At 44.8% G+C, this 24597-nt stretch overlaps 1 protein-coding gene across 1 annotated transcript in view; it reads right to left on the reverse strand.

Annotated features, from left to right (window-relative positions):
- LOC116882248 (O-acyltransferase like protein) overlaps window positions 1-23815 on the reverse strand; it is a 63593-nt gene extending 39778 nt beyond the window's left edge. The window contains exons 1-3 of the mRNA XM_032882558.1: window positions 23662-23815; window positions 5506-5645; window positions 4088-4166 (exon numbers count right to left, since the gene is read on the reverse strand). Coding sequence (XP_032738449.1) covers window positions 4088-4166; window positions 5506-5645; window positions 23662-23815 — 373 coding nt within the window. The remainder of the gene's footprint in view (window positions 1-4087; window positions 4167-5505; window positions 5646-23661) is intronic.
- Between the last annotated feature and the right edge of the window lie 782 nt (window positions 23816-24597).

Genomic DNA, 24597 nt, shown 5'->3' on the forward strand with positions numbered 1-24597 from the left:
CCTCTGGCCCTCCCCCTTGCTTATGCTCTCTCTCTCTCTCTCTCTCTCTCAAATAAATAAATACAGTCTTAAAATAAATAAAATAAAATAGCTCCATTTTCTCACTAGGTGCTCTGGGAATCCCTGCGAGAGGGGGTGGGGGCGGAGGTCGCCCTTCGAGGTGCCAGCACCGTTGTTCTGTGTGGCCTCGTAATCTTGATTACACTAGGCAGGGTGAGATGAAGTCAGCCTAACGGCACAGGAACGGGGACACATATCAGGGTTGGCGACACAGCGATGGCAGCCTGGCTCTCACTGCTTTGGGCCACTGCCAACAGACACAGTGGCCACCATAACATGTTATAAAATTTCCATGAGGACAGGAGATGGACTGAGTGTGAGTCCCTAAGAATGGAAATACGTAGCCCTTCAGAGCTGAGTCTGGATAAAATTTGCTAACTCGGTGTTCACAGACCCTTACCCCAGTCCCTTCTTGTCCATCTTCTGCGCTGTCCCTGTGACCAGACCCAACTGCTCTCCAGCTAACTCCACGCAGATTTGCCTGACGTCTCTCTCTCAAGCGCATTCTAAGGGCAGGGCCTCAGCGTTGGTGGCTGTGAGTCACCATGTTCCTGATCCCCTGTGGCCTTTAAGGGACGTCTGATATCTAGGCAAACTAGGAACCAGGCATTAGGTCGTGTTCTGGGTTGAACACAGCCCTGCTTGAATTGTGTCTCTCCCTCCCCCACCCCCAAAAGGTCCAAGCCCTAACCATCCCCCGCCCTCCCCGGGGCTGTGACTGCGACCTTATGGGAAATAGGGTCTTTGCAGATGTAATCAACTCAAGAGAAGGTCCTACTAAGTTAGGATATAGGTGGGCCATAAATCCTGTGTCTTTATATACACAGGGAAAATTCCTTAACAGAGAGACACACACAGGGGGAAGGCCGTGGGACCACAGAGGTAAAGATGGGAGGGGCGGGCCCCCTTGTCTGTGGCTCTTGTTCCGGGAGCCAAACCGAACACTGCGAGCAAGGCTGACACACGGTGACGTGTGGTGTCAGGGAAAGAGCCGATAACTGCCTTCGTGATCATCACACCCAAATTTGATCTAGACTCGTGTGCACTAAAGCTTCAGGAGGTGACTGTCAGCCCCCTTGACCCTCTCAAGTGCTGGCAAAGAGATCTAAGAAACAAGAAGAACCAGAAAATGGGTTCCGCAGAGGCACGAAGGCAATACTTTGGAACAATCAGATATGATAGAAATAGAATGTATTTTTTAAAAGGTTTTTTTGTTTGTTTTTTTTTTTTTTAATTTTAGAGAGGGAGAGCAAGAGAGAGTGAGCAGTGGGGCGGAGCAGAGAGAGGAGAAACACACTGAGCAGGGAGCCTGACACGGGGCTCGGCATGGGGCTCAAAATGGGGCTCAGCCTGGGGCTCTATCCCAGGACCCTGGGATCATGACTGGAGCAGAAGGCAGATGCTTAACCAATCGAGCCACCCAGGTGCCCCAGAAATATAACGTATTTGACTTAGGGTCTTTCATGTATCTGTGTGGAAATCAGAAAACCTTGATTTTTACAACCAAATAAATGACGCCTTGTGACTCACACGTATTTGCAGAACTGCTTGCAAGCACGTGTCCCCCTTTTGCTTCCCATATAGGATCCCCTCTAGCCACGGGTCCTCAGGGCAACCTGAAATACTGTCCCCTGGGCCACGGTCCTCGGGAAGACGACGAATGAAGTGTTTATTAACCTGCTTTGAGGTTGGTTTCATTTCGGTCCACATTCCCAACACCCCTATGTGACACATTTTCATTCTGAAGAACTCACGGGAGGTCGGGTGACTGAAATGTTACAAGATCCTATGGCAACCACATAGGGAAGGGTGTTTTGCCTGTGTTTTGCCTTCCGCCCTGCCCAGAATCGTCGTCTTCCCTCTCTCTGCAATCTTGGGCTCATTTCTTCTCCGCCTGTCTGTGACAGTCCCCACCTGTGAACTCCCCGCTCTCCTGCTCTGGGGAAGCCAGGCCTGCACAGAAAACGCCACCAAAAACTTTAGGGAACAGAAGCTCCCTTTCTACATCCACCCCTGTCAGCCCTGCTCACCCCAGGCAGGGCCCTTCCTCTTCCCAGGTCCTCAAAGACAATCCTCAAGATATCTTTGTACTGATAATAACATCTCACCTTCCACTTTATTCTAATGTCAACTCTGGCTAATCAGCTTAGCATTAGCCAGGAAAACTAAGCTAATTGATAAATCTCTTAAATAATAATGAACATTAACTCAGGCTTAGTGAGCCATTTATGCACTTGAAATGCTAATCTAGTAACAACCCAGCACATTCATCTTCGTTGCTAGGATGTGGATGGCCTCGCCAACCCGAACTGAAATTGAAATTTAATTCATAACATTCAGTTTTCTTTTTAACGGCAAGTACAATATTTGCCTAGAGAGGCAGATACTGGACCTGAATCTGTAGGGATCATCATAAATTCAGAGGATGGTGTCAGGTTATTGAAAACTAACCGCCCTATCAACACTTAAAAGAAGATGTTTAATATGTGCGTGATATTGTGATATAATAAGAAATCTATACTTGGTCTTCAGCCCAGGTTCCTGGCACGGAGCTCGTAAAGCCCTTGGAATTTCCTGAGTGACAGGGGTAGGAGGAGGGTGTGCTCTCATTCATAATAAGCTCCTTTCAACCAGACTCGAGTTGATGCTAACAAGATGACTCCAGGAGGAAGGGGCTGGTTGAGGGAGGAACCAACCCTGTGATTAGAGTCTTGGAACTTCCAGCCCCATCCCCCACCTCCGGGAGGGACAGAGATCGAGTCAATCACCAAGGGGCGGGGACTTAATCCATTGTGTGTCTACACAATGGAACCTCCATGAAAACCCTACACAAAGGGGTTCTGAGAGCTTCTGGGTTGGTGAACACAGGGCGATGCTTGGATGGAGGGTCACCCTGAGCTGGGGGGGAGGGGAAGCTCTGCGTCCCTTCCCTGCAGCTTGCCATGTGTGTCTCCTGTATTTGGCTCTTCCTTCATAATAAGGCAGTAACAGCAAAGTGTTTCTCTGCGTTCTGTGAGCCATGAGAGCGAATTTTCAAAGGTGAGGAAGATACGATGGGAACCCCTGATTTGTAGCCACGTCAGACAGAAGGGTGGGTAACCTTTGGGACTCACCATATGGGATTGGTGTCTTTCGTGGGGGGGTGGGCTTGTGGGAATGAGCCCTTAACCTGTGGAGTCAACACTCTCTTCAAGTAGTTAGTGTCAGAATTGTGTGATGTGAGGGGAAAACCCACACATTCGGTGTCGGAAGTGTTCTGTGAGTAGAGAAATAGTGTCTTCCTTTTAAAGTGTCGTGCTAGCTCTTAGTTGGATGACCAGAATAAATACAAAAGACGCTAGCAGTAAAACTTCTGGGCTTTAAAACTCTTTCTTTGAACATTCTGAAAGAGATAGAGAAGAAGCCAAACCAGTTTCCACGTGGACTGGAGTGTGTTCATCCTGTGAGGCGACGACGGTCAGAAGAGCCTAAAAGGCCACAGAGAGCTAGAAGCGCACTGGTCTTCGTGGCCCACCCGTCTCCGTGTGGAGGACGTAACGGAAATGTGGGGCGATTAAGTGACTCGCCCAGGATCATGCAGCTGGGAAGTGACAACCAGGACCAAACACGGGACTCCTGACACTAATCCAGGACAACACATCGGCTGCCCACAGTCCCAGTTCAGAATGGCCTTCCGGATTTGTGACAGATTCCCACACACGGGCCACGGCCAGCACACGCACAGTACGGAAACCGGACACGGCCCACCTCCTCTCTTCAAGCCTAATCAGGCCACTGAGGGTGACAGAAAATTGTTTCCATTTCAACTTCGACTGTGTAGAGACTCAGCCCTAATCTTCTCTTTATTCTTTCTCCTCCTTCCTACCTACTCCCTTCCTATCCCACCGCCTCCATTCCCAAATCCCCAAAATGCTAGTATTCTCCATGTATTGTACTTATCAGGAGGAAAGGTTGGTTCCTTCCTGAAGGAATGACCTTTCTTGACTCCAAGGAGACAGTAGTTTCCCTGGGTATATTCCGGACCTACCCAACTGAGACATCACGGTCACATCCTCTTCCGCGCAAGAATCAGGGACACACACGCCTACCCTGTATTCGGCTCCGTCCTGAAAAACACAATGCCACAACGTTTTTTCATTTCATGTTCTTGGCATCCATGCACCCTCATTTCTAAGGCTGCACTGTGTGCTCCCCGAGAATTAGATTAGGACAGGGGAGAGAAAGGTATTGGAAGAAGTTTGCTGATGTCTTTGGAGATGGCTATCCCATTACAGAGCGGTTTGAGTTAAATCTACCTAAGATCAGATGCACTCGTCTTCACATCAAAGCCGTGACAATGTGGGCTCTGTCCCGGTTCTCCTGTCCCCCACAGTACGGGTCATGCTAAGATTTGACGGTCCTATGATTTTCAACAGAATTGCCAAGTGGTGACTTCTTTGTGACAGGACACAACATCTCAAGTAAAGATTTTATTCATCAGTCAAGCCCATGATTAGAATGCCTGTCCCAATAAAGAAAAGATAAATCATAAATGAAAATTTCCAGAACGCTACTTCTAAACATGTAACTTACATGATTGTGCAGGCCTGACCTTTTGCTCTGATATCAAAACCATTTACCTGGTCAAAAAAAGATATGACATTTGTACACCTGGATTAAACCCTCAAACAACAATTATCCTAACCCTCAGTGGGGCAAGAGGAACTGGGTCGTAATTTCTCTATCTCCAATGGTTAACCATTGCAAGTCTGTTTTATAGCATGAATCTTAGAGATCTTGGATTTCTTCTTGCTATTTTATATGCCGGTTTCTAGCCAACCTATTATTTTTCTATTAGTGTGATGTGATGTCATTAAGTCTATTTTTTTATTGAACAGAAGGCTCCGCTGCTCCTGGTTTTATTTTCCAGCAGTAAAAGAACTAATGTGCTTTGACGGTAATGAGCCCCATGACCTCAGGCAGATGCAGTGATGCTCATTGAAGTCCGGGCCTACCAGTTAAGATAGCCCCAAATTCCTCTCTCTGAGCTCTGTTTCTGGGACGGGATTATAGGCAATGGGAAGTCCACCCTCCTGTTGGTATTCCAAAATCGGATGGTGAGTCAGGAGTTAATGGCCAGAAACACTGGCTGGGACTTGACCTTGGATTCCACAAGAAGTTTGTCCAGAGGGCTTGCCCCCTACAATGGGGCAGGGGAAATGTCTGAAGTCTTAGGCCATTTGTGGACAGCGGCCCCCTGTAACATCCCACACCTAGAACATGCAAGTGCAGCTGTTTGCAATTTAGTTTTAACATTTTGTCAAACATCTTCAGAGTTTCAGGGGTTTTTGTTCTTTTGTTTTTTTGTTTTATTAAGGAAAGCAACCGATGGAGTTGTGCAGGGTTCCCTATCACCAAGTTCAGCCGTGCCCCGACAGCCGGAGTGCAGATCCCTGCCTCGCTCACCTGCAGGATGTGAAGCTTGCAGTAGTGGCCTTGGAAACTCCCAGAGGGAGCACGGGTGGAGAGGCACTCGCTGTAAGATCCCAGCCTGTCCACGTTTCCGTTCAGGACGTTGCTCCCAAGCTTCCCGGCGGAGTCGTACACTGAATTTCAAAGCAAAACAAGCAGGCAAGGTTAGCTTCCTTGTATTACTTTCAACTGAATTTCTAGGCACTCAGTTCCACCTCCTAAAGCAATCAGTCTGAGATGACGGAAAAAGAAGAGAGACAAATGATTTAGATGCCACTCTGGGAGTCCACGTCTTGTACCCACGGCCCCTGCCCTCCCTGAGGGAGAGCAACGCTGTATGTTCTCAAGTTGGCCACATGGTCTGTCGCTGAAAAAAAAAATTAGGCATTTGAATGCTTTTAAATAACACATGCTTTGAGGGAGTAAGCAGAGGTAGCGAAAAACTGGTAACTTTTCTTTCTCCCCCATACAGCCAGGAGAAAATACTCAGCCTTTAAAATTTTTTATCCAGTTTTGTGGGACCTTGTTATAGACAGTTAAATTTTTTTTTCCCTCCCTCAGGAGCGGAACCGAGCAGTCACCAGGCTCCACGGTTAATGGCACTCTTCACCCTGGTACCGCAAAACTCTTTTTCTGTTTGTTTGTGCTCCAATGTGTTCTCGTGTCCTTCACTTAAAATAATTCACTTCCTTTCGGTTTTTTTTTTTTTTAAGATTTTATTTATTTATTTGTCAGGGAGATAGTACAAAGAGGGGGAGTGGCAGGCAGAGGGAGAGGGGGAAGCAGACTCCCCACTGAGCAGGGAGCCTGATGTGGGACTGGATCCCAGAACCCTTGGATCATGACATGGCAGACACTTAACGGACTGAGCCACCCAGGTGCCCCTCCTTTCATTTTTCTTCATCTCTCCCTTCCTCTCTCGTTTCCCCATTACCCCACCCCCTGCGTTTGACATCTGTCCTCTCATTCGTAGGCGTTCTTGTTTTGTGTAAATGTATTTATAATTTATATAAATGATTTTGGGCTTCAGATCTCCTGTCTCTACACATGTCACTCAGAGCTACATTTGTGATGTTATTCAAGTTATATTTATGGTGTCATTATGCTCAGACCTTCTAACTACCCTTAATAATGCATCAGAATCTTAGCCTTAGCTGTTCCCTGGGTGGTAGACACAGAGATGGCCTCCAACCCACAGGAACCTCCCGGGTGTCCCCATACGGACCTATGTGAGGCTTTAGCTCAGATATGCGCACCATATACACGACCGTCAGTGGGACTGCGGCGTCATAGAGTAGACAAATACTGGTAAGTCCCATCAGACTATGCTCCAGAGTGACTCCCCCAGTGTACCCTCCCCAGAGATGCTGAGCCCTAGCTCTTCTTGGCATGATCCAACTTTGTCATTTTTGACAATGAATGGGTATAAAATGCTCTCCAGGGGCGCTTAGCTGTCTCAGTTAACAGAGCATACAACTCCTGACCTCAGGGACGTGAGTTCAAGACCCAGGTTGAGTGTAGAGCTTATTGAGGGGCAGGGGGGAAGAGGGTTAAAATGCTATCCAGGGGCCCTTGGGTGGCTCTATCGCTTAAGGGCCAATTTTGGCTCAGGTCATGATCTCAGAGTTTTGGGTGGAGCCTCATGTAAGGCTCCCTGCTCCACTGGGATTCTGCTTCTCCTCTGCTCCTCCTCCCCTGCCCCGTCCCCGTTTGTGCTTGCACATGCTTTTTCTCTCTCTAATACATAAATAAAATCTTTAAAAAATAAATATAAAATGCTATCCAGTTGTTTTAACTTTCATTTCTTTAATTACAAAGAACTCAGGATATTATTGCCCGCCATTGACATCTCCTCTTGTCTCAAGTCCCGTGTGTTTCTTTTACCCATTTTTTAAAAAAATTTATTATTTATTTGACAGACAGAAACCACAAGTAGGCAAAGAGGCAGGCAGAGAGAGATTGGGGGAAGCAGGCTCCCTGCTCAGCAGAGAGCTCGATGCGGGGCTCAATCCCAGGATCCTGGGATCATGACCTGAGCTGAAGGCAGAGGCTTAACCCACTGAGCCCCCCAGGCGCCCCTCCTTTGCCCATTTTTGATGGATTTTCTCTTTGGGGTTTTTTTGTTTTGTTTTGTTTTGTTTGTTTGTTTGTTTTGGTTTTGGATTTGCTCCTTGAGGCAGAAGAGCTCCTTGTCATTCTAAATACGGGTCCTTATCTACCTGAGTCACTGAAAACACTTAGACTCAAAACACTTAGACTCAGTGGGTTCAAAACACTTAGACTCAGTGGGTTATCTGGGGGTTCCTTACCCATGGCGTCCTTTGCTGGACAGAAATTCATTCTTCTAAGCCTGCGCTTTCTGTTCCAGGCTTTCAACAACTTTTGTTCTGGTCAAGATGGGCTACATAATTGGCAGGGCTAATGCAAAATGAAAATGCAGGGCCTCTTGTTTCAAAATTATTAAGAATATCAAGATGGTGGCAGCAAATCACACTTAAAGCAAATGTGGGGCCCTTTGAAGTGTGGGACCTGTGTGACCGCAAAGGCCACATGGCCTATGAAGCCAGTCCTGGTTCTAACACCAGAACCATATGGTTTTTATTATTGTGGATTTGTAGTATATTGCATATCTGCCTTTAGTCGTCTTCTCTTTTTTTAAGATTTTATTTATTCATTTGAGAGAGAGAGAGAGAGAGAGCACGCAGAGTGAGAGAGAGCACAAAGCAGGGAAAACCCAAAGCCGGGCTAGATCCTGGGACTCTGGGATCATGACCTGAGCCAAAGGCAGACGCTTAACTGACTGAAACACCCAGGTTCCCCCTGCCTTCAGTCTTCTTTTCCAAGTTGAGGTAGTTAATTGTAGACCATTAAGGGTTCATATACATTTCAGAAAATTTGTATTCAGAAAATTTCGGAAAAACTTTATTGAGCTCCTTGAAACATCCAACTAGGATACTGATTGAAATTTCTTCAAATTTATAGATTATATGAGGGTAATTGACATCATTTTTGTATTAAGCCATCATTAGATGTCAATGCAATTTACTCCAGTCTTTTTTTGTGTCCTTATGTGAAATTTTACATTTTCCCTTGGTAATCTTAAATTGTATAAACAATTCTTAGATAGCATACAGTTGGCTGTTTTCCTTGATGTTTTATTTTCAATTATATTTTCTGATTGATTCTTGCTGGCATGGAAAAATGCGCTCGATTTCTGTAATAGGCTCCGGAATCCGGCACATTTGCTAAACGTTCTTACTAGGATTGAAAACTTATTTCTTCTTCATCAATTCTTATATCGCTTTTCCCCCTTTTCTAGCTTTGGAATAAAAATTATAATCAAATTCATAAAGTGCATTGGGCAGCTTTCACACTTCTTACCAACCATGGAACAACCGTGGATAAAACTGGTTGCCAGGAGTTGGCAATAGTAGAGGGAGGGGTTTCGCACATCAGCAGCACGAAGGAGATCTTTGTGGTGAGAGGCAGTTCTGTGTCCTGATTGTAGTGTGGGTTACACAATCTACACATGCATTAAAATGACATAGAGCTAGCCACCCACATTGTACCAATGGCAATTCTCTCTATATTACGCTGTAATTATGTCCGATGCAACCATTTGGAGGAACACGAGAGACCCAGGGCCCTTCTGAGTCTGTGTTTTCATGGACTCCAGTATTAAAAAAAAAAAAAAAATTTTTATAAACATATAATATATTTTTATCCCCAGGGGTACGGGTCTGTGAATCGCCAGGTTTACAGGCTTCACAGCACTCACCATAGTACATACCCTCCCCAATGTCCATAACCCCACCCCCCCCCAACCACCCTCCCCCCATCAACCCTCAGTTTGTTTTGTGAGATTAAGAGTCACTTATGGTTTGTCTCCCTCCCAATCCCATCTTGTTTCATTTACTCTTCTCCTACCCCCTTAACCCCCCATGTTGCATCTCCTCTCCCTCATATCAGGGAGATCATATGATAGTTGTCTTTCTCCGACTGACTTATTTCGCTAAGCATGATACCCTCTAGTTCCATCCACGTCGTCGCAAATGGCAAGATTTCATTTCTTTTGACGGCTGCATAGTATTCCATTATGTATATATACCACATCTTCTTTATCCATTCATCTGTTGATAGACATCTAGGTTCTTTCCATAGTTTGGCTATTGTAGACATTGCTGCTATAAACATTCAGGTGCACGTGCCCCTTCGGATCACTATGTTTGTATCTTTAGGGTAAATACCCAGTAGTGCAATTGCTGGGTCATAGGGTAGTTCTATTTTCAACATTTTGAGGAACCTCCATGCTGTTTTCCAGAGTGGTTGCACCAGCTTGCATTCCCACCAACAGTGTAGGAGGGTTCCCCTTTCTCCACATCCTTGCCAGCATCTGTCATTTCCTGACGTGTTAATTTTAGCCATTCTGACTGGAGTGAGATATCTCATTGTGGTTTTGATTTGTATTTCCCTGATGCCGAGTGATATGGAGCACTTTTTCATGTGTCTGTTGGCCATCTGGATGTCTTCTTTGCAGAAATGTCTGTTCATGTCTTCTGCCCATTTCTTGATTGGATTGTTTGTTCTTTGGGTGTTGAATTTGCTAAGTTCTTTATAGATTTTGGACACTAGCCCTTTATCTGATATGTCGTTTGCAAATATCTTCTCCCATTCTGTCAGTTGTCTTTTGGTTTTGTTAACTGTTTCCTTTGCTGTGCAAAAGCTTTTGATCTTGATAAAATCCCAATAGTTCATTTTTGCCCTCGCTTCCCTTGCCTTTGGCGATATTCCTAGGAAGATGTTGCTGCGGCTGAGGTCGAAGAGGTTGCTGCCTGTGTTCTCCTCAAGGATGTTGATGGATTCCTTTCTCACATTGAGGTCCTTCATCCATTTTGAATCTATTTTCGTGTGTGGTGTAAGGAAATGATCCAATTTCATTTTTCTGCATGTGGCTGTCCAATTTTCCCAACACCATTTATTGAAGAGGCTGTCTTTTTTCCATTGGACATTCTTTCCTGCTTTGTTGAAGATTAGTTGACCATAGCGTTGAGGGTCTATTTCTGGGCTCTCTATTCTGTTCCATTGATCTATGTGTCTGTTTTTGTGCCAGTACCATGCTGTCTTGATGATGACAGCTTTGTAATAGAGCTTGAAGTCTGGAATTGTGATGCCACCAACTTTGGCTTTCTTTTTCAATATTCCTTTGGCTATTCGAGGTCTTTTCTGGTTCCGTACAAATTTTAGGATTATTTGTTCCATTTCTTTGAAAAAACTGGATGGTACTTTGATAGGAATTGCATTAAATGTGTAGATTGCTTTAGGTAGCATAGACATTTTCACAATATTTATTCTTCCAATCCAGGAGCATGGAACATTTTTCCATTTCTTTGTGTCTTCCTCAATTTCTTTCATGAGTACTTTATAGTTTTCTGTGTATAGATTCTTAGCCTCTTTGGTTAGGTTTATTCCTAGGTATCTTTGGATTCCAGTATTTGATGACCATCTGTTCCAATAATTCAGCTTCGTGTGGTCCACATATTTTTTCAAGTCAGTGTCCTTAATGCCAAGAATATAGGACTTATGATACAGTTGGATTTTCTTTAAAGTTTGATTAATATATATGGCATAGTTGATCACTTTCCCTGAAAATTACTTGGTCTGATCTATGTTGCCAGAGCCAGACCCTCACGTTATGCCAACAACAACCAACATATGGCGCCTATTATGTGCCAGGCACTGTTTTGAATGCCTTTGGTCCATTCTCTCCTTTACTCCTCACACGATCCTATGAGATTATGAGTAATCATTTCAATTTCCCTTTTACAGATTCATAAACGGAAGCGAAAGTTCATAAATAATGTAAACAGCAACGTAAATTCTGCCCCCTTCTTAATTGCTCACAAGAATCAGAGCTGGGTGTTTAAACTAGCCAGCAAAGGGGCGCCTGGGTGGCTCAGCGGGTTAAAGCCTCTGCTCAGGTCATGGTCTCAGAGTCCTGGGATCCAGCCCTCTGCTCAGCAGGGAGCCTGCTTTCTCCTGTCTCTCTCTCTCTCTCTCTCTCTCTCTCTCTGCCTGCCTCTGCCTGCTTGTGATCTCTGTCAAATAAATCAATAAACTCTTTTTTAAAAAATATAAATAAATAAATAAATAAACTAGCCAGTAAGGATCAGAGCTGTGTGTTCAAATCCATCCTGACCTGAAGCCATACCTCTTGCCCTCTAAAATACACAAAAATACCCTTTTTAAAATTTGTCAGCTTGGTATGGAATTTCTTATCTGTAACTGAAGATAATGATATTCCTTAGCACGAGTGGGGAGAAAATCTCCACGTACAGCTTAGCATCTCTTCCTGCATTTCTGTGTCTGTCTTTATTAATAATTAGATTTCTGAGAGCTAACCTATAAATTAGATGGAAGGAACTGTCTTCTGCTCACATGTGTACCTTTAAAAAAATCCATATATGGATATATGACTTTAAAACCTCCCAGCCAGAACTGGATAAACAGTGTTTGATGAGCAAGCGGGGGTAACCTGACTTCCGCCCTGCGCCCCTGACTCTTCTGGTCAGTTCTGCTGCTCGGGCCACTGGGGCTCGGCCAGCCGGTGCCTGGGATCACTCGCCTCTTTTAAGGGATTCTAAGTATTCCGGGTTGTTGCTGTAATGACAATAACTGAGCCTCCCTTTTTCCCTCGCCTGGGTATGACTCTCTGTCTCCCACCATGCGCAGAACCCTGGAGCCAGCATCTACTTGGTCATCGTAGCCAACAACCCTCTTTGAAGCTAAATTGTCCGAATTACACACTGACCACATCCCTCCATTCCTAACAATTGTGCCCAGGCACAATGAACAAAGTTAAACGTAACTCTCAGAGAAGAGGACATATTCACTGTTATCAAACACTTGGATAAAGCACTGTATTCAGATTATAAAAAGAACCCTTACAAATCAGCAATTTCTTTTTTTTTAATATTTTATTTATTGATTTGACAGAGAGAGATCACAAGTAGACAGAGAGGCAGGCAGAGAGAGAGAGGGAAGCAGGCTCCCCGCTGAGCAGAGAGCCCGATGCGGGACTCGATCCCAGGACCCTGAGATCATGACCTGAGCCGAAGGCAGTGGTTTAACCCACTGAGCCACCCAGGCGCCCCGAAATCAGCAATTTCTTAAAAGCCAAAGAAGCTGATTTAAAATCTGCAAAGGACATGAACAGGCAACTCTTGGAGAAGGAAATCCCAGGAACCAATAAATATGAGAAAGGAGTTCAATCTCCCCAGCAAACCACAATTAGACACCATTCTTTTCTACCTCTCTGATGGCTAAAAAATTATAAAGTTGGTAGAATTCAGTATTAGTAAGAATATAAAGAAATAGTTCTCTCACTGTGGCCTCCTAGAAGTTACCCTCCCTGCGAACAGAAACTAGATGCCTGAGCATTACTGCTCCCCGTGTACAGTCCTCACAGGAAGTCAAGGTGCTATTTCCTGTCACCGCAGACACTGACAGGGTCTGTAGACGCTGCTGTCACTCTATGTTCCCACTCCCTGTGACATGAGGTCCAATCTCTCCCAGCACTGGTGTGGAGGAAGTCAAGGCCCAAAGCAAAGCCTGGGCTTTGTTGGTGTACCAGTGGTCAGCCAGGAGGCCGTGGAATGGACCTGACAGAGGCCTGTGCTGAGCTCAGCAGCTCACTGGCCTTCCTCTCCATCCTGTGAGCTGCCTCTCAGTCCGCCACCAAGCTGCTCTTTAGCCAAAGCTCGCCAGAGTTGGTGGCTCTGGTCTAACTGAAGACTCCTTCCTAACTGATATCCCCATCCACAGTGACCCAGCCATTCAGCATCTCAGAATCTGCCCCGGGAAACTCACACAAGCCGCAGTGGCAAGATGGTCATGGCAGTAATGCCTCTAAAGGCCAAAAAGTAGACACACACTGTTAGGTGGAACCACATGAAAATTCCATTTTATGGGATGAAAACTGTTTAATGTCAGACATCTCAGAGAGTTCAACCCCTGTCAGGAAAAGGTTAAATGAACTGTGGTACTTTCATATTTTACAACGCTCTGTGACAATGAAAATGAGATAGACCTATATTTGTTGCTGTGGGAAAGTCTCCAAGACACACTATTCTGTGGGAAAAAAAGAAGTTCAAGAACAATAAATACAGGGGTGTCTGGGTGGCTCAGTCGGTTAAGTGGCCAGCTCCTGATTTCAGCTCAGGTCATGATCTCAGGGTCGTGAGATCGAGTCCCATGTCAGGCTCCATGCTCCGTGGGGAGTCTGCTTGAGAGTCTCTCTCTGTCTCCCTCTTCCCCACCCTCTGCTCGAATAGTCTCTCTCCTCTCAAATAAATCATGAAATCTTTTTTTAAAAAAGAACAATAAGTATATTTTTCAATTTATAAAACAAAATATCTTTCTAGTAGATAAAAATGCAAGGAGAATGTTCTGGAAATTTCTAGAAGGATATACACCCAGTGATAGCTGCTGTTATCCAAGAAGGGGACTGAGAATTGAGGGAACAAAAAAAAAACTACTTAAACTTGGTCTGGATTGTTTTGATTCTTTTACAGTGAGGATAGATTAATATATTATTTAGTAAATATAATACACAAACAATAAAATATTTAAAATTTTAAAAATCAATATATATTTACTTTATATATATATTTACTATAAAAAACTTCTTCAGTGGTTTTTCATTATCTAGAGTAGAAGTTGGTACACTGCGGTCCTGTGTTTGTAAGTAAAATCTTCTAGGAAAACAGTATGTCCTTTGCTTACATGTTGTTAGTGCTGCGTTCTGGATACAGGCAGGGTTCGTTGGTTGCAACAGAGGTTGTGCGGCCCACAAAACCGAAGTATTTGTTATCTGGTCCTTGAAGACTTCAGACCTCTTATCTAGAGCTGTGATTCTCAAGCCCGGGCAGACATGAGAATACCCCGTGGCATCTTTAAACAACACTAAGACCCAGGCTTCACCCTAACAAAGAATGAGGTCGGGGTGTGGCTTGGGCATTAATTGGTTTTTTAAAATTTTCCCAGGTGATGTTCTGTACAGCCAGGCTCAATTTCTCTGATGTTTAGCATTAATTCCAGACTCCTGAGGGTGGATTAAGAGGTCCTTCGTGACCGGACCTGCCTCTCCAGGCTCATCCTCCCACACCCACACCCATTTCCTCTGCTCCATGATACAGAACGCACCGGGCCTGCACTTGTCTGTTTTTCTGCCTGGAATATCCTTCCTTCCTGTCTGCCTGGCAAATGTTGAATCATCCTTTGTGTCTCGGCAGAAGGATGGTCTCCCCTGGGAAGTAATCTAGACTCTGCCTTGGTCTATCACGCTAAAAGGAGTGTAATGGTTCACCTGTCCGTCTCCCACATGAGGGACGAGTCCTGTTTCCATTAACGGATATCTCAGAGGAGGAGCTCAGAAAACATTAGTTGGATTGAGTTAAACCTTGAAAAAATTAAACTGAAATGTCCCAAATCCAGCTCCATGAATGTATTTTGAGGTCCTCCATGTGTCAAGAAACCCAGGAACAACTTAAAAAAACTGAGTGTATTTATTAGAGATAAGCTACATGATTCCTGATTCCTTTCTCTGTCACTGAGTATCCCAAATGCTGTAGCCTGAAGTTTAAGGATCTGGAACTATAAGAGTCCAAGGAGATAAAAACAAGAACAATGTCAATACTGAGCCTGACTTTACCCTTAGATAAAACTCTAAAGGACTAATACAGAGAGATACCCAATTATTCACTTGAGAAGATCAAATTCCACTTTTTTTTTTTTCCCCAGTTGGTGTTCTGCTTTCTAAACTGATTGGATTTATGGTTTTCTGGCTGAGGTTATTTTGGATGCATGTAAATTTCAATTGCATTTGCTTGCTTTCTGATTATGACCTCAAATGGACATGTTGCCCTTTCCTTGCCTCCTGCATTAATTGGTTTCTGTCAGGAACCTGAGATGCTGGGCCACAGGCGCCGTGCAAATAAGAATACGTCGTGATTGTCTTGGGAGGGAGGCATAGAAGAAACGAAGGACGAATCCCACCTGCTACTTCAGATCACATGGCCGTTGTTTCAAGTTTTTGTTTCCAAAAGATGAAAACTCATTTCAGTTCCTCTGGGCTAATTGGCAGACAGGTAGGCTTTCTCATGTGATGGGGATAACAGGCAGATATTAAACTGTGGAGCTGATTAATTTCTGGGTTTGAAAGGAGGAAAGACAGACCCTGGCCAGGGGTCCTGTATTTTAAAATATCGATGCCCTGATACCATGAAGCTGAAGGCAGCAGAAGCTCCTAGAATGCTAAACCACAAATAAATCCTGAAAGTAACGATCATCTACAGCATCATCAGCAAATATTTATGAAGCACCTACCAGATCCCTGTGTTACACTGGAGAATTTTTAAAATGAGGATTGAACAGTCCTTTTGCTACAGCTGATGCTACAGGGCGTACACATAAAATGCCAGCCGTCTGTTGCCGGAGATCTCCTTGCTTGTAAGTAAGAGATCTGTGTGCGCTATCAATCTGATATTGGAAGTTCCTAAAGCAGCTTTTTACAAACACCTTCTGGTACTCCCCCTTGTCTGGTCAACTATTAATCTTGGACTTGGAGACCAAGAATAGCAGGTGTGTTCATTTCCTGTTACTGCTATAACAAATTCCTACATACTTGGTGGCTTAAAGCCACAGATATTTGTTCTCTCACAATTTTGGAGGCCAGAAGTCCAAAATCAGTATCATTGGGCAGAAATCAAGATGTCAGCAGGGCCACACACCTTCTGGAGGCTCCAGGAGAGAACCCATTCCTCGCCCCTTCCAGCTGCTAACAGCTGCTGGCATCCCTTGGCTTGTGGCCTCATCACTCCGATGTCTGCCTCTATGGTCACATCACCTTCCCCTCTGAGTATCTAATCTCCCCCCATAGGAGGTCACGTTCACAGGTCTCAGGCATGAGAATGTCAATGCCATCTGGGGGGCCATGCTTCAGCCTGTCACAGCCTGGATGTGTCTGAAATCCAGCCAGGCCAGACATTTCAGTGGATGCCACTCTGTCACCCTTTCTCTATTATAAGATTTTATTTGTTTCGGCAATTTTTCTGTGCCTAGCTCCAGCACAGAGGGAGGAAAATACTCTCCAGACTGACGACCAGACACAAAAAGAGGCAACGTCTGAGAATCCAGATCAAGTTGATGGTCCATCCTCCAATGATAACAAGAGAACAAATGCTCAGCTGGGACCAGTGACCGCTAGCCTACGCGGTGAGAACCTGCCTACAGCTCGCCCCCTACAACAGGGTATAAAACCATGGGCCTTGCCTTCCAGGGAAGAAGATGAGACACAGGGAGGAGACAAGAAGTAATCATTCTGAGAGATGAAAGATGAAGCCAGAGGGAGTAACTTATCAGAGAAGGAAACTCAGTAGCCCGACCATCAGGGTGGGCTGAGAAACTTGACATGGGGACCAGAGAGAAGGGAATGGAGGGGTTAAAATTTTTTTAAAGCATAAATAGCTGCTTGGGGATGATTTCAAGGATGTTATGAGATTAGCGAAAACAGGAAATGAAAAGCCCTGTAGGCTGCTTGGGAACCAGAGCTCCCCCAATTTGTCCCTGAGGAATTAAGTGCAGGAACACGAGGGCATCATGTGAACCGGCGGGGCGGAGGGCTCGCTTTGCTGAACACAGTTTTAATTCCATATAAATAGCGTCCCCTGAAAGGCCTCTGCTAAAGATGGTGTTATAAATGGTCCAGGTCGATCTTATGAAATGGTCACGGGCGGGATGGTACATCGCAAAGAAAACGAGTTTCAGGATCTACCAGAGACCACTTATTTTGTTTGTTTTGCTTTTCATCTCAGGAATAGATGCATACTTTTTTAATCTGGAGGGTGTGTTGGGTTGCCATAGGTTTCTGTATTCGTTTCCCAGTGCTGTCCTAACTTCCACAAACTGGGTGACTTATAACAACAGACATGTGTTGTGCCACAGAGCTGGAGATCGGACGTCTGAAATCACGGGGTCCATGGGGGTGGTCCCTTTTGGAGACTCTGAGAGAGATTCTATTCCTGCCTCGCTCCTAACGTGGACCCCAGCCGTTGGGATAGATGGATCTATAGAGTCCTCTCCATCTTTAGGTATACATTAATAAGGATTTATTCACTAAATTCTAGATCTAGGACATAGTCCCTAAATTCTATAAATTCACCATTCCACAGTATAGTCCAATATTTAACACACAGCAAGAAAACAAGGAGATGTGGGGGCATAGAAGGGAAAGTGGTGATAGAGCGAAAGGATAGGACAAACAGCAAGCAATGTGGTCACTGAGCTGTGTGGCTAGACAAATAGAAGTAAGCTTCCTGCAGGTCTGTAGGAGTTTCCTATGGCTGTTGGAACAAATTACCAGAACTTTGTGGCTTAAAACAACTTATGTGTATTATCTTATGGTTCTGGAGTTTAGAAGTCCAAAATGGGCTTTACAGGGTGTTATGAGTTGAACTGAATATTTTCCCCAATATTCATCTGCTAACCTAAACTTGAATATCTCAGCCTGTCACTATCCTTGGAGTTAGCGTCTTTTTTAAAAAAGGTGGTTAGTTGGGGTGCCTGGGTGGCTCAGTGGGTTAAAGCCTCTGCCTTCGACTCAGGTCATGATCCCAGGGTCCTGGGATCGAGCCCCACATCAGGCTCTCTGCTCAGCGGGGAGTCTGCTTCCCTTCCTCTCTCTCTGCCTGCCTCTCTGCCTACTTGTGATCTCTGTCTGTCAAATAAATAAAATCTTTAAAATCAATCAATCAATCAATCAATAAAAAAGGTGGTTAGGGACATGCGGGTGGCTCAGTCAGTTAAGCATCTGACTCTTGATTTTGGTTCAGGTCATGATCTCAGGTCATGAGATGAAGCCCCGTGTCAGGCTCCGCACCAAGTGTGGAGTCTGCTTAAGATTCTCTCTCTTGGGGACACCTGGTGGCTCGGTCGGTTAAGTGTCTGCCTTCAGCTCAGGTCATGATCTCAGGATCCTGGGATCGAGTCCTGCATCAGCAGGGAGCCTGCTTCTCCCTCTCTCTCTCTGTTGCTCCAACTGCTTGTGCGCTCACTCTCTCTCTCTGACAAATAAATCAATAAAATCTTAAAAAAAAAGAAGATTCTCTCTCTCGGAGTCCCTCTGCCCCTCCCACCTCTCTCTCTCTCCCCCCCAAAATAATAATAATAAAAATAATAAAAGAGGTGATTAAGTGAAAACAAGGCTGTTAGGGTGGGGCCTAATCCCATCTGACTAGTGTCCAATAACACCGATATCTGTACATTCAGAGTGACACCAAGGAGAAGGTGTCATCTACCATCTGCAAGTCAAGGACAGAAGTCTCAGAGGAAACCAACCTTTCTGGCACCTTGATTTTGAACTTCCAGCCTCCTGAACTGTGAGAAAATTAATTTCCTCTTGTTTAAGTCCCTCAATACGTGTACTTTGTTACAGCAGGCCTAATAGACTAATACAGGGGGTTGAGTTTGTGTCTCCTTTTGGTAACTTGTCTGACTTACGTTTTTACCAGCAATCACCAGTAAATGGCCCTGTTTTCAACTAACCATCACAATGATCAAAATTCATACAAGAAGCTTCCTTGAAATTCAGATCCTCAGATCCAGCTCCTAGAGGCTCAGCTAGCAGTTGGGGGAGGGGGGCTATGGCAGTGGGGGTAAACGTCTGATAAGCTGCGCTCTGCCCCAAACAAGAATGTGTACGTTTACAATATAGAGAGATTATTATAAGTTATACTGATGTAAACGATGTATAGCACGCTGTATTAACATGCTCGGGCTGCCATGAGGAAACACCACAGATGAAGTGGCTTAAACAAAGGAAATGGATTTCCTCATAGTCCTGGACTCAGAAGTCCAAGAGCCAGGTGTCAACAGGGTAGGTTTCTTCCGCGTCCTCTCTCCTTGACTTGTGGTTGGGTATCATCTCCCTGTGTCTTCCTTTGGTCCTTCTGTGAGTGTGTCTGTGTCCTCATGTCCTCTTCCCATAAGGGCACCAGTCAGATGAGATTAAGACCCACTCTCATCACCTCATCCTACCTCATTTAAGATCTCCTTGAAGACCTACCCCCAAATAGAGTCCCATTCTAAAATAAAGTACTAGGGTTAGAACTTCAACATGTGAATTTTGGGAGAACACAACTAAGCCCATAATACATGCAAATTACAAATAGTCATGAAATCGACAATACTCCTTATTATCAAGTCCACATAGAGCCAACTGAGTCTCCCAGAAGGCTTCCACTGATGTTTGCAAACTCACGAATCTATAGCGAACCCCTGGTTTCCATTGACCAATGAGTGTAGTCCCAGCATGATCATCGGGTGATATTTTCATCCCATGTTAATGAGTAATATGGATGGGAAACCAGAAGGATGTATGTCAGGACTTCACTCAACTGTCAATGACATGAGCAACGTTTTTGCAGAGTAGGAGGACAGATTGCAAGCGCTACTTACAATGTAATGGCCATGGACCTATGACACTTCAAGTTGAATTTGCACTTGTAACGTTTTCTCCATCAATTTCTTAGATGTCCAGACAGCCAACAAAAACACTAAATCAAGCCCTGACCTGGGGTGATGGCCAACTTCCATGGTGAATACACTTCAGCCACGGCTGACTTCCAGCCCCCAGCCTGATGGCCGTGAACGTGAGGCTGGCAGACCACATGCCCAGCAGCGTGTTTCCCCCCTTCCCACCATACGGGCACAGTCGACACTAGTAACTTCAAGAGTACCAATAGAAGTAACGTAGTAAAACAAGGAAGTGATGAATTTTGAGTAGTCATTACTTCTGTTCTTACAGTAATTTGTCAACTCCAATGATTCAACTCTTAAAAGTAACTGCCTTTGACAACCAGCTTGAAAATTTAACAGACAGCTCTTGCGAGCCTGTGCAGACCGGCTGGAGTGGACCCCGGGCAAAGGAATCAAGACATCTTTAAAGCTGCTGCAGATTGTCAGAATCTGAGAAACACAGCCTCCCCATTCCACAGGTGGGGTAAGTCGTTTAGCAAAGTAACATCGCTTGGGTGAGGCCAGGCACACAACTGGCTCTGGGCGGACGCAGGCGGCTGGCCGGTCAGCCTAGCACGCTGTCTGTGGGTCAGCAGCCTGTCTCTAAAATGTGCCTCATTTACCAGAAAAGTGCAATGATGAAAGAAACAGGTGGGTAGGTGCAGGGGTTCGGGTAGAGGGAGAACTGAGAAGAGAGAGAGGAGTGATTGCGGTGGAGGAAGGACATCCCAGACAAGGGACCGCCTCTGAGTTAGAAATGGGTGCATATAAGGAGGAAGGCAGAAAACACCATCCCACTCAAGGAGAAAGGCCATGGAAAAGGGGAAATGATTAGCCAGGAGGGAGGAAGCCAGAGGTCTTTTAGGGGGTGAGGTTGTATGTGATAGGAGACTAAATGTAGATTGCTGTGGATTATGAGGTTTAGAAACAAAATAAGAAACAACCAAAAAAAAAAAAAAAAAAAGGAGAGGGAAAGGGGCCAGAATGCTGGCCTGAGGACTTCAGCAACAAAAGAGGGATAAGATCAGATGGTGACCCAAGATGTTCCTAACAAAACATCATCAGTTCTAAAATGGGATTTGAAGACGGCCATTGAATTAGTTGGATTTATATGTTTTCCAATGTCGCGACATATAATCCAGTGACCCAAAAATCAAAACACACAGATAGTGTTTGATGGATATGCTCCCTTTAAGATGAAGGACACGCATTGGAAAGCAAATGGAAAAGGACGGCGGAAAGCGAGAGACGGAACTCAGGTTTAGAATCCGGGCACCAAACTTGTCCCTCTAGCCACGTCCATGTCCACAATCATTAACGTAGCCCTCCCCACCCCACCTCCCCCCAGCTGGCTCTAAGGTCAGTCTCTCCCCTGCTCTGAACAGCCACGACTCCAACTCCCTCCCTCAAGACCAAACCTCCCTGCCCGAGTCCCCCCAACCCTCTCTCCCCACTGGATGTCTCAGACCCCCACCCATTATCTGAGGTCCTGCCTCCATCCTCTCTGGGCTTGGGGGTGGCAATGGAGCTTTAACACATGCTTGTATGACAATTCGATATGTTAAAAAGGCATAAAGAAGAAAATAAGAAACACCTATGTTCCTATCGCCCAGCTTAAAAAGTGAAATGTGACTCATCATTTCATGACCCCAGTCATACCCCGAGCCGGACCAGCCCGATTTGGAGATCATCGGTCTCATGCATCTCTTTCCACTGTCTGTCGGACATACACCTGTCTCCCTGAGCAACCCAGCAGCTTGATTTCACGGCTGACCCCTTTATACCCCACATGTATTCTTCTACCACTTTCTCTGTTCTTTCTGCATAGTGCCCCCCACAGACATTGGCCTGTGTGGTTCTGCTTTATTCCTTTGGGCCGTGTTCTTTTCTTATTTGTCTCGTTGCTTATTTTAGGCAGTGATTGTAAGTGCAAGCTTGGGAATCCAATAACCTGGGCTCAGATTCTACCTCCCACTTATTTGGGGCCAAGTATTTTACATCGCTGTGGCTCCCTTTTCTCATAATAGAGGAAACTCCCTGCTCAGCGTGGGGCTGTTGGAACTCATTAGGACGACCCTCGCGCAGGCTGGGAGTCATCCTCCGCGGAAAAGTGCTCTCTAAATAGCAACTCCTCATTTCTCCATCCACATACGGTCAGGAAAACCAGACTGAGAAGGATGGTCAGAACCATGCTCTGCGCTCAAGATTCTCAGGCAAAATGTCAAAAGCAACAGCATCGGTGTTTTCTGGTGCATAAGAAAGCAAATCGATTGCAACAACTACACGTAGTATTCATCTATCAAATTAACTGATAGTCATGTGTCCCATTTATATAAATCATTTGATTCTTTCTTGGACCATTCATCTTTGGGAAACATTTTTCACCAAAAAAAAAAAAATATTTTCCATTTCCAAGCCACTACAGACGGAATATTTTGGAACATGACCAGAGTGACTTGTAAGGCGAATGGAGTGTCAACACTGCTATGTGACTAAAAATGACATCATGCCCCACCACCTCATCACCAGCAGTCTCAGCCAGTCCCTGCACCCTGTGGTTTTCTTGGCCTGTATGTTTGGCCCGGGTTTGTCAGAATGTTCCCTGCTTGGTTTCGGCAAGTGTTCTAACAAAACATCATCAGCTCTAAAATGGGATTTGAAGACGGCCATTGAATTAGCTGGATTTATATGTTTTCCAATGTCACATTAAATGTCAGGACATATAATCCAGTGTCAAATGGCAATTACTTCCAATCATATGCGATTTTGAGTTCCCCCATACTAGAGCAAATTTTCATCTCTCTGTATGATGTGTATTTGCTACTCTTTTCCAACTCAAAATAAATTAGTCATGTGTTCAAATGCAAATGGAAATTGCTATGATGGTTTCTCTGGCTTTGGAAAGAGTTGAGTTTTTACTGTTGCTTCTTGTTAGTGGTTTCCTTCAGCATCCACAATGAATCATTTTCCAGGAGAGGTCACCCCACTGAAAAAAGAATCTGATTTCCTGCCCCTTTTTGGCAGGAAGGTATGTGTTCCTTTAGTTATGAGAATAAATCGGGGAAACTAACAAAAAATAAATTATGGCGGCCTATGACATGGAAAGGGCTTTGGCTAGAGTCAAACTTCTTACAGTGTGGGCCAGTGCCTTCACCAACACACTTCTCAGAATTTACTGTCAAATACATAATGGGTAAAACTTGGTCCCTATCATTATCTAAAGCAGACTAAACTTCTAGAAAAAGAAATCAGTAAGTTATCTCATATGACAGTAAAATGCTACCAACTTCAATCATAGTAAACAGCATCTTACAATTTATAAACAGTTCTCATTACTAAGAGGTCGGTCCTCATGAAATTCCTTCTGCCTAAATTAAATACCACTTCCTCCCTTGCCCTTGTGCAATAAAAATTCCTCCTCCCTCCTTGATTCCTGGAGCAATTTATAAATTGAGGCTCATCTTGCCTTCCCTCTTTGGTTCTGTTTTTAATTATCAAGAGTTTTTCTAGAATTCTCCCAGCACAAACCTCCAATTTCCCCGTGTTCGCCTACCCAATAGGACAGAAAAACCTACTTACTTCTTAGAGCGTATTCTTTGGGCTCCACTGAATTCAAATCGGAAAGGAATTCATCAGTGTCTCGCATGCATTTGAGAGAAATGTTTCCTGGAAACACAAAAGGTAATTGAGACAGAAAAGACAGCAGACAAAATAATAAAGTCAGGACCATCATTGTCCCTTAACCTGCCAGGGTAAAACTCCCCTCTAAGACAAAGAGCCTTATATTTATGAAACCCTCGTCTCTAATATGCTGGGGGGCAATGTGGCAAGGCTCACTCCTTAATATGCAGAGATAAGCTATGTGTCCTCAGCCACCTGCAAAGCCGCTGAGATGAACAAACCATGGAAACCGATTTATACACAACTTGTTACTGTTCACTAAACTTACGCTGCGGATGTGGGGGCCGCTGGCCACCTGGCTTCCTTTAGCTCCGCAGATTAACGCTGCCGCCTAACCCGGGTGGGCTGGTTTGTCCCGAGCTGGATGTCTTGTGTCTATCTCTGGATTTAAAAGATACACGGAGGATGTTAAGTGGCAATACTGGGTATTTTCCAGGAATGATTAAGAATCTGACCTATGGCACGTTCAGATAAACCAAAAGCAGAGAAGGGCTTCTTCGGGATCATCTGGGTATCTTCCGCATCTGTGACTGTGTCCTCCGGACTTGAACGTGATGGAGGCGTGGGAGTCGTGAACTCCCCCACGGAAAGAGTCAGCTCTGCAGTAGGACAAACGAGCTCCTGCAGCCTCACGTCGGGGCTTAGACACACATCCTGAGACGGAAATGATGCTGACAAAAGACCATGGTAACGGTGTTCATCTACTTTAAGAAAACATCAAATGTGTAGCTCTGGATTCCTCTTGGTGTAAATGTTCTCCTTCCAGAAAGGCTTTCTTTAAATAGGAACCTCCCGAACTACATTGAAAATGTGATGTGAACCTTATTTACACAG

Source organism: Lontra canadensis, unplaced genomic scaffold (genome assembly GCF_010015895.1).
Source record: "Lontra canadensis isolate GAN:19392208 unplaced genomic scaffold, GSC_riverotter_1.0 scaffold82, whole genome shotgun sequence".
Taxonomy (NCBI): domain Eukaryota; kingdom Metazoa; phylum Chordata; class Mammalia; order Carnivora; family Mustelidae; genus Lontra; species Lontra canadensis.